The sequence below is a fragment of the Balaenoptera musculus genome, chromosome 9 (genome assembly GCF_009873245.2).
Source record: "Balaenoptera musculus isolate JJ_BM4_2016_0621 chromosome 9, mBalMus1.pri.v3, whole genome shotgun sequence".
In the NCBI taxonomy this organism is placed as follows: domain Eukaryota; kingdom Metazoa; phylum Chordata; class Mammalia; order Artiodactyla; family Balaenopteridae; genus Balaenoptera; species Balaenoptera musculus.
Genome location: NC_045793.1, coordinates 40,840,447 through 40,851,508, shown reverse-complemented (window position 1 = coordinate 40,851,508; position 11,062 = coordinate 40,840,447). Strand labels below are relative to the sequence as shown.

The 11,062-nt window shown below is 36.3% G+C and overlaps 1 protein-coding gene and 1 non-coding gene across 2 annotated transcripts; both read right to left on the bottom strand.

Moving 5' to 3' along the window:
• Positions 1 to 1,900: 1,900 nt before the first annotated feature.
• LOC118901397 lies at positions 1,901 to 2,007 on the bottom strand. Its single transcript, XR_005021370.1, has one exon. It is a non-coding gene; the product is annotated as a U6 spliceosomal RNA (small nuclear RNA).
• Positions 2,008 to 8,858: 6,851 nt separating this feature from the next.
• C9H7orf66 (chromosome 9 C7orf66 homolog) lies at positions 8,859 to 9,386 on the bottom strand. The gene is given in 3 exon segments (XM_036862935.1): positions 8,859 to 8,993; positions 8,995 to 9,129; positions 9,288 to 9,386. Coding segments are annotated over 3 exon segments (369 nt in total).
• Between the last annotated feature and the right edge of the window lie 1,676 nt (positions 9,387 to 11,062).

Here is an 11,062-nt window from a genome sequence, read left to right as displayed (position 1 = left end):
TCTTTTGTTGCAGCACGCAGGGTCTTCATTGTGGTGCATGGGCTTCTCTCTAGTTGTGGTGTGCGGGTTTTCTCTTCTCTAGTTGTGGCACGCAGGCTCCAGAGCGCGTGGCCTCTGTAGTTTGCGGCACACAGGCTCTCAAGTTGAGGCGTGTGAGTTCAGTAGTTGTGGCGCACAGGCTTAGTTGCCCTGCAGCATGTGGGATCTTAGTTCCCTGACCAGGGATCGAACTTGGGTCCTCTGCGTTGTAAGGTGGATTCTTTACCACTGGACCACGAGGGAAGTCCCTCAATTTGAGCTTTATATCTAGAAAGAAGTTTCTTAGAAACTTCTTAGAAAGAAGTCAAACCAAGACTGATACCAAGAAGACAGCTTTCTTGAGGAATTATCATTAGTATTCAGTTCCAACCTCATTCCTCCAGGAGGAAGGGCAATATGCAGAGTGTTCAAAAGCCTGGGCTTTGAAGTGAGAAAGACCTGGACATGAATCACAACATTGTCACTTCCAAGTTGTGAGACCTTGAGCGAGTTACTTACTTCTCTGTGCCTTGGTTTTATTAGCTATAAAATGCAGGTAAGATCAGTACTTGCTTCATAAAGTCTTTGTGAGGACGAAATGAGATATGTAAAATGCTCTCTACAGTGCCTGGCACATGGTATGTACTCTGTAAATATTAGCAGTGGAGAATTTGAGACTCCCCCCAAAATTGCACCTCTCTTTTCCTACCCAGGTTATGAATAATTGGGAATTTTAGAAAAAGTAAAGAAACAAGCAAAATATCACCTTATTAATTATAGAGAAAGGTTGGAGAATGCAGTTTAGTTTGAAAGATAAATTGGTCTGCTAAATGTACCCCAGAATTAGGTAGACTCACCCTACCTGTTATAGCAGTACCACCTGGGCCGGCCTTCCCATGGAAAGAGAAAGAAGAGCAGAACATGCTTGTCCCCACAGGAAGCTCTTTTTCAAGAATGGCAGAACTGGATTGAGCATGCCCAGATATTCTTTTCCAAGTAACCAGAGACATCATTCTATATCACCAGGGCCTGAGTGATTAAAAGGTCAGAAGTGAAAGGATGTGTTAGATAAAAGTCTTCTTCATGAAAACAAAGACTGAGGAGAAGATGTTCCTGTCTAACATAAAATGTTATCAACATCATCAATAATTCATTTCCATTATACTTCATTTAATTCAATATTACCTCCTAACTTTATGTTTTCAAATCATACCTTGGCTGTATTAGTTTCCAACCACAAACGTAGTAGCTAAGACAATGTAAATTTTTTCTCATACAGTCTGGAAGTCAGAAGTCCATAAACTAAAGTCAAGGTATTGGCACAGCTGATTTTTCTGGAGACTCTGAGGGGAGAATCATTTCTTTGCCTTTTTCAGCTTGTAGAGGACACCTGCTTGTGGTTCTTTCTTTGCATCATTCCAACCTCTTGCTTCCGTCCTCATATCTCTTACTACTCTCTTGCACCTACACATATAATCCAGGATAATCTCCTATTTCAGAATTATCAGTCACATGGGCAAAGTCCCTTCTGCCATGTTAAGTAATAAAGTCAAAGGTTTCAGGGATTAGGATGTTAACATTTTGGGGGAGTCCATATTCAGCCTATCACAATGACATTTTTTTTTAACATCGTTATTGGAGTATAATTGCTTTACAATGTTGTGTTAGTTTCTGCTGTATAACAAAGTGAATCAGATATACGTACACATATATCCTCATATCCCTCCCTCTTGCATCTCCCTCCCACCCTCCCTATCCCAACCCTCTAGGTGATCACAAAGCACAGAGCTGATCTCCCTGTGCTATGCAGCTGCTTCCCACTAGCTATCTATTTTACATTTGGTAGTGTATATATGTCAATGCGACTCTCTCACTTCATCCCAAAAATATGGAATGCTTCACGAATTTGCGTGTCATCCTTGCACAGGGGCCATGTTAATCTTCTCTGTATCGTTCCAATTTTAGCATATGTTCTGCCGAAGCGAGCACCACAGTGACATTTTGATTATTTCATTTTGCCTTGTAGCTATTTTTCTTGTTACTGTGTACAGTATTCTTTTTAATTTCCTGAGTCAGGTTGTAAGTTCCTCAAGGATAGATATCAAATCTTCCATGTTTTTATATGTTTACTACTTAATTATATCGTGTGTTTAAGGTAAAACAATGCTCATAATAGGCACTCAGTAAAGCCTACTGATTTAAGTACTCTTGAATCACACAGTCTTTAGAATGGAGACACGGGTCTGGTCTACATATGTTCCAGGAGAAACAATCTTAGCTTTGACTCTGGATCCTACAAACATTCAGACTACATAAGAGACAATGTAGAGTGAAGCATTAGAATGTAACTTGTTTTCCAGAATTCTCACTGTTGGACTGTAGACAGGCTTTGGGACAGTCAGTTAAGTGTTAAGATTTACTGGAAATCCATGGGATTACTCCAGCCACACTCTCCTTCCTTCTGATAAAGAAGAGAAATATTGCAATTCTTGTGAGTGGATGTGAAAACTTACCCTGCACAATTTAACTGGCTCTCCCCATTAAACTTTGGAGGGAGGAGGATTATTATACAATGGAATTTGTTTCTGATTTTTGCTGCAATGGTTAATAAGAAGTGTACTGTGACTTGAAATGAATATGGACACAAAATATTCTCTCAGACATAGGTACATCTCAAATGCATGGTTGTTAATCACTTACGGGTTGAATTAGAAAATTATGGAGACCAATATGTAATTTTAAGGTATTCAATTTACGTTAATAGATATCTAAATGAACCATAGAATTAGCTCTGAAACATATAGCCCAATTCATACGCATAATTTTAAAAGTTAGCAATGCTATATAGTAGCCTTGCATATAATATTTTGGTACATAATTAAGACAAAAGATAATCTTTGTGCTTAGCCCTCAAAATTTGCAATTGACCTTTTGTACCTGACCTGTGCTACCTTCATATCTTTCCTCTCCCTCCTTGAGTTTTCCTCTCTAGAATGGTAGAATCTGAATTGCAGAACTGGAAAGGACCCTAGAGGCCATCTTGTCAATTTGGACATTTTACAACTGAGACCACAGTTCTCAAAATATTAATTGACTTGCTTAAGGTCACACAGCTATTGGCAGAGCTTTATTAAAAACTCAGTTCTCCTAATTCTCTGTAAAGATTTTTTCCCCCTCTACTTAGGTAAGATAATTTAGAAGTATAGAGGAATAAAAGAAATAATCTAGTAGTAAAGCAATGGGGGGTGAGAGGATTCTGGAAATACTGTGGCTTAAAGGAGACACAGTTCTCAGTCAACTACTTTCTAGAGCTTATCATCTGTTAGAGCAAGAGGAAGAAGGATGTGTCTGCCTTGGGGATGAAAATAAGGCCAACGTGAAGGAAATCACAAAAAGAAAAAAGAAAAAGAAAAAAGAAAGCAGGTGTGGCAATAGTAGAAACTATGTTAATAGTAGGAAAAGAGGTATGTAAAGTTAAAAGTAGTAATCAATATAGGGGAATCTTGCAATAATAAAGTGATAAATTGAACAAACAGTTTATGAAGAATCTGAAAACCACACAATGAAAACACCCAAAGACCACATAATAGCTAAATATAAAAAGATATACCTATTAGATGTGCAAGGATAAATTACAAAACTACAGTTATAATGGGATACCTTAAAATACCCATTTTTAGAATTATATGAGATTATAAGGGAATTGAATAATGATATCAACACATTTTCTTGTATAGAGAGAGCAAGACAGAAAGAAAAATTCAGAAACATGTATCTCTCTCTCTTTTTTTTTAATTTGAGACAATCAGGAGTTTTGTTTTTTTTTTTAATTTGACTTTCCTAGTTTTTTAAAAATTTTATTTATTTATTTATTTATGGCTGTGTTGGGTCTTCGTTTCTGTGTGAGGGCTTTCTCTAGTTGCAGCAAGTGGGGGCCACTCTTCATCGTGGTGCGCGGGCCTCTCACTATCGCGGCCTCTCTTGTTGCAAAGCACACGCTCCAGACGCGCAGGCTCAGTAGTTGTGGCTCACGGGCCTAGTTGCTCCGCAGCATGTGGGATCTTCCCAGACCAGGGCTCGAACCCGTGTCCCCTGCACTGGCAGGCAGATTCTCAACCACTGCGCCACCAGGGAAGCCCCAAGAAACATATATCTCTTGAATGGAGAATCTAAAATATTTTTCTATGTCTATGGAAACTTCACAAAAATAGATGTGTAATTGACCACAAAGCAAATCTTGACAAAATTTTGAAAGCAAGATTTTTACAGACTACTCTCTCTGACCATGTTAAAATAGGAGATAATGAAATAGTGATTTTCGTTTTTCCTCCAACCCCGAACCTACTTGGAAATTAAGAATGCACTCCTGGTTAGCCCATGGACCAAAGACCACATGAAAACTGAAATTACAAACTATCTTAAAAAACAGTAAAAAAATGATGAATATCAAAACCTACAGAACAGCAAAAACTCAGAGAGAAAATTTATAGCCTTAAATTCCTTTGATAAGTGGTAAAATAAAAGGGAAAGAGGATGGAAGATATTTGAAACTCCAAAGAAAATTATTGATTTCTGAGCAAAGTAAACATACCAAAATTGATAAAGAAGTACAGACCTAGAATAAAACAATTATGACTGAAGAAGTGAAAAAGGTGATTAAAGTTATATCATTAAAAAAAAAAGCATTGTGAACCCTTGCACATTGCTGGTGGAAATATGAAATGATGCAGGCACTAAGGAAAGGAGTGATGGTTCCTCAAATAATTAGACATAAACCAAATGATTCAGCAATCTCACTTCTAGGTATATACCCCCAAGAAATGAAAGCAGGGGCTCAAAAAGATAGTTGTATACCAATGTTCATAGCAGCATTATTCATAATAGCCAAAAGGTGAAAACAACCCCAAATCCATCAACAGATCAATGGATAAACTAACTTGGTATATACATACGATGGAATATTATTCAGCCTTAAAAAGGAATGAAGTTCTGATTCATGCTTCAACGTGGATGAACCCTGAAAACATTATGCTAAGTTAAATAAGCCAGACATAAAAGATATATATTGTATGATTCCACTTATATGAGGTACCTAGAATAGGCAAATTCATAGAGACAGAAAGTAAAAGAGGTTATCAGGGGTTGGAGAAAGGGTAGGATATGGAGTTATTGTTTAATGGGTACAGAGTTTCTGTTTGTGATGATAAGTTTCTGGAAATGGATAGTGGTGGTGGTTGAGTAACACTGTCAATGTACTTAGCGCCACTGAATTGTACATTTAAAAGTGGTTAAAATGATAAATTTTGTTATGTATATTTTTATCACATTAAGAAAAATGTATCATGACCAGATATTTTCCTGAGTTCTAACTAATCTCAGAAGAACAGTTATTTCTCGTATTACTTAATTTACACAATAAAAAGATGGAAATTTCTCAAATCATTTTTGAAGACAGCACAACTTTAATACCCAAATTTGGCAAAAGTATTTCAAAATCAAAAACTATAAACCAATTACACATATGAATTTAGATACACTAACATTAAAAAATTTCAAATAAAATCTGGCTTTGTATTAAAAGAAGATTTATTAAGACCAACTAGAATTTATCCAGAAATGCAAAGGTGGTTCAATATCAGAAAAATCTTATTGTAATTTGTCTAATCAACAAACTAAAAGAGGAAAAAAACCTTATCATTTTAAGAGAAGCTGAAAGCATATTAGATAAAATTTTGAAGGATACCCTAGGGTAAAATATGAGTAGAATGAAATTACTTTTAAAACCTTGAAATCATGTCAATTGAAATCAGGAACTAGATGGAAATGCTCATTATTGCTGTTAATACTCAACAGTTTTGCAGTTATAACAAATGTTATAACATGGATCATTTGATAAAATGCTGGAAAGGAAGAGATCAAATCATCTCTTTTTTACTGTTGAATATGATTATATATTTAAAAATGCCAAGAATTCTAACACAAGAATGGTATGAAGAAAATAATTGTGTAGATAAACAAGTAGAAGATGAAATAGAGTAAAGGAATAGATTTTCTCTCAGTTAACAAAGCCTAAAAGTAAAAATAGGGGAAAATCCATTAAAATAACAGTACAAGCATAAAATGTTTAGAAATACATTTACCAAGAGTAGAATTTTACAAGAACACTTATAAAATCTTTGAGTTATACAAAGTAATATTTTTTTTTTTTTAAATTTTGAAGCATTTACTTATTTATTTATAGTGATTTTATGACTATTCTATTTTTTATTTATTTATTTATTTTTGCTGTGCTGGGTCTTCGGTTCGTGCAAGGGCTTTCTCTAGTTGCGGCAAGTGGGGGCCACTCTTCGTCGCGGTGCGGGGACCGCTCTTCATCGCGGTGCGCGGGCCTTTCACTATCGCGGCCCCTCCCGTTGCGGGGCACAGGCTCCAGACGCGCAGGCTCAGCAGTTGTGGCTCACGGGCCCAGCCGCTCCGCGGCATGTGGGATCTTCCCAGACCAGGGCTCGAACCCGTGTCCCCTGCATTAGCAGGCAGATTCTCAACCACTGCGCCACCAGGGAAGCCCCAAAGTAATATTTTTAAAAATGGAAAAGACACAATATTCTTGGAGGGTGAGATACAATAAAAATCTCAGTTCTGTTAAAATTAAAATAAGAATTCATTGCAATTTTAATTAGACTCTAGAGAATTTTATTTTGGGAGGGATTTCATAAAATAATCCAATATGAAATAGTAACTGCCTGAGAATATTCATGAAATATATAAAGAAGAGCTGGGATAAACTACCTACCTTATCATCGTTAGAAATACAATAGCCATTGTAATAAAGATCAATGTGGCATTGTGCTAAAACTAGGAAACTAGATAAAAACAGAATAAAAATTGGTTAAATGATTCCAGTGTATATGAGAGTTTAATATATGATAAAGTTAGTAGTATTTCAATTCAGTGAGTAAAGGATGAATAATCAACCTAGGAGATGAAGGAACAAAGAATAGAGATAAATATTTCATAGAAGATAAAATCCAAATGGCCTATGAACATTTGAGAAGATGTTCAAAATTACTGGTAGTGAGAGAAATGCAAATTAAATAAAAATTAGTGTTATTTACACCCATCAGAATGGCAAAAATGTGGAAAGAATGATAACAGTTATTGCTGGTTGTAATATGAGGAAGTGGGTACTTTCATATATTGGTAGACAAATGGAATTTTGCAGTCTTTTGGGAAAGCAATCTGGTACCAATTTATTGAAATGAAAAATACATGCATTCTTGATCCGTAGTCCTACTGCTGGGAATTTATAGTAATACAAATTACTATATAGTTGTATATAGTAATAAAATCACCAGCTTATAAAATTGCATGTACAAGGATTATGTATTACAGAATTTTTCAGTTGGGTAAAAATACAGAAAGTTGGAAATATAATAAATGCCCATTAATAGGGAAGGCTTGAAATAAATATTGGTTTGTCCACATTGTGGAATATAATGCTACTATGCATCCATTAAAAATAATACAAAATAATAAAAATTAGAACTATACTAGTTAATTTAGAGCAATGTACTCAAGGCATTTTTTAAAGAGAAAAGTAAGATACAGAGGAGTGTGTATAGTATGATACAAATTTTATAATCAATTTCAAACTCCTTATCAATGCAGATATATGTGTATATGCTTGTATGTATGTGTGTGTGTGTAATTACATGAGCCTGAAATAAAGCATGGAGGTACAAACACAGGGTTGTTAACATGGGTTACCAGATCGACTGGAAGAAAGGTCAGTAAATCTGGATGAGTTGGAGAGAATTGTTGGAAAGAGGTGAAATTGGAGGGAAGCAGAAAGGGGGGGGGTAGATAATTAGCTTTTTCTTTATACATCTTCGTAAGTTTTATTTATTGCAGCAAGCATGTGTTAATCCATAGTTTGAAAAAAATATATAAAAGGAACCTTTAAAATATTGTTTAGATTAAATTCTCTTTGATACTGTAGTTAGTTGAATGGTGGCCTCCCTAAAGATATGTCTACTCAGACCATGTGAATGTGATCTTATTGGGAAAAACCATCATTGCAGATGTAATTAATTTAAAGCTCTCCAGATGTTCTCATCTGGATTAGGGTGGACCCTAAATTCATGACAAGTGTTTTCATAAAAGAAGAGAAAGGTAGAAGATGTGAAGAAGAGAAGGCCATGTGAAAGCTGACGCAGGGATTGGACTGAGAGCCACAAGCCAAGGAATGCCAAGAGCCACCAGACGATGAAAGAGGCAAGGAACAGGATCTCCCTAAAGCTGCTGGAGGGAGTCCAGCCCTACTGACACTTGATTTTGGACTTCTGGCCTCTATAATTGTGAGAAAATAAATTTCTGTTGTTTTAAGCCACTAAGTTTGTGGTAATTTGTTATAGCAGCCCAAGGAAACTAATACAGATACTAAATCTTTATTTCAGTGGAATTTTTCTGTGAATTCCGATATGTAAAAAAGTTAGAACTGTTCTGGCTCTTGAATAGGACGTCCTGCCCCACCTGCCCCATCTCTGTGTCACCACAGAGACACCAGGCCTGCTGGAGCACAGCTGGAACACCACTGATTTAGCCCAAACCCCTTTCTGTACAGATGAGAAGAGTGAGGCTTGAAGAGTGCCCCCCACCTTTTGACAAGCTAAGCAAACTCAGGCAACTTTATACCCCTTTCTTAATTTCTCCCTTGGAAGACCTGGGATCATTTTGCATTCTTTATCACAGTTGGGTGTAGTTCAGTCAACTCTTCTCTCAGCAGGACGTTGATAATGGCATTTTTTCGCTTTTCACAAATGCATTTTGCTACCACACAATCACTTTTGTAAAGTTTTATTAACTTTTTTTCCTGTTTCCTTTGGGAAGGATTTTGCATAACCCACCAGTGTCTTGCTGTAGATGCCTAGATATGCATCTTTCACTGGAAGTATGTATCCCTGGTGAATTCTTAATTCTGTGTCTCTGATTCATCATATGACTAAACTAAGCTGAGAATTCCCCTCACATCACTGCATGCAAAAAGCCCAGGATGGAAAAATGCTTGAGAAGGCAGGGCATTAGGGGTGCAGAAAGAATGAGTGCACCCTGTGTGAAATCAGGGAAGAGGGAAAAAAGTGCTGAGCAGCTACAATTAAGGTTCCATGTCACACAATATGCCACAGGATTCCTGTAGAATGAGGTATACATTTTTCCCCAACCTGGGTGCTTCTTTATTTCTACCAAAAAAGAATTTTCCACCTTCCTCAAAACAGCATCACAAGACAACTGAGGCTGAAAAGGCTCCGAAGAGCTCGATGAGGTGCAGAGGCATGAGAAGGACCATTTTTAGGTGACATCACAGCCATCACCTTGCAAAGCTTATATGGATGTCTTCCAGAGTTTGAGCTCAAGATATGTCTTGTGCATTGGAGAACAGAGTTAGCTGAAGCTGAAGAAATAGTTTACAAAGACCTTCCACTTGACTCTTTAGCAATCACACAAATATTGTGAGAATTTTCAACAGTAGGTTTAAAAAACCATGATTGTTACATATTGGCATGGGGAATGTGGAAAGCAAGGTATGAAGAAACAATGCAGAATCAGGATGATCAATACAGAAATAAACACAAAAACAAATGGGGTGGAGCTTTTCCTATTTATCACAGCTAAGGGGTTTTATATATTTATAATGAAGAAGGGCACAGATGATACCATAACCACGCTGGGTATATTTGTAGTTTCTGATATATATAAAAAAAAATTTGGTGTGGCACATATATACAATGGAATATTACTCAGCCATAAAAAGGAACGAAATTGAGTTGTTTGTAATGAGGTGGATGGACCTAGAGTCTGTCATACAGAGTGAAGTAAGTCAGAAAGAGAAAAACAAATACTGTACGCTAATGCACATATATGGAATCTAAAAAAACGGTACTGATGAACCTAGTGGCAGAGCAAGAATAAAGACGCAGACATAGAGAATGGACTTGAGGACACAGGAGGGGAAGGTGAAGCTGGGATGAAGTGAGAGAGTGGCATTGACATATATACACTACCAAATGTAAAATGGATGGCTAGTGGGAAGCTGCTGCATAGCACAGGGAGATCAACTTAATGCTTTGTGATGATCTAGAGAGGTGGGATAGGGAGGGTGGGAGGGAGGCTCAAGAGGGAGGGGATATGGGGATATATGTATACATATAGCTGATGCACTTTGTTGTACGGCAGAAACTAACACAACACTGTAAAACAATTATACTCCAATAGAGATATAAAAGAAAAAAAAAAAAGAACGAAAAGGCAATTCATGAAATCAAGGGGAAAATAAAATAAATGACTCTAATTGTGCATTGAGTTGATAGCTTAATTATGCAGAGGTGTGTTATTTTAAATGTTTGAAAATACAGTAATTCACCTATATGTCTCTGGTAGGATATACCTAAGAACTGCAATAACAATAATAATATTTTCACTAATCATATATTTGATATTGATCTTATTTGAATATATGGGTGTGTTAAAAATGGGGTAAAGCAAATAAGCAATTATGCTATTGTCATTAAGAACTAAGATTTTTAGCATAAAAGGAAAAGATTCAAAATAAAATCACAGAAGTTAAGCCAAAAAAAAATTATATTTGGTAAACTGTTTACAATTTCTATTCCTTTTCGTAATGTGGGTTCAGTCCTTTTTGTTAGGCTTTTATATAGTATAAATATGTCCCAAATATTGCATAGCACAGATTGTACTTCCACTAATTTTTAAAAAATATTTATATGAAATTCAAATTTAACTGGGCGTTTTGTGTTTTTATTTGCTAAATCTGGCAACCCTATTCTAAGAAGTTGTTTGTGTCTTATTTTTTTTTTTAAATTTGTTTTCTTACTCTGTGATGTGATTTTGTTGTTTTCTTTAAAATTTTTATTTATTTATTTATTTATTTATTTATGGCTGTGTTGGGTCTTCGTTTCTGTGTGAGGGCTTTCTCTAGTTGCGGCGAGCGGGGGCCGCTCTTCATCGCGGTGCGCGGGCCTCTCAC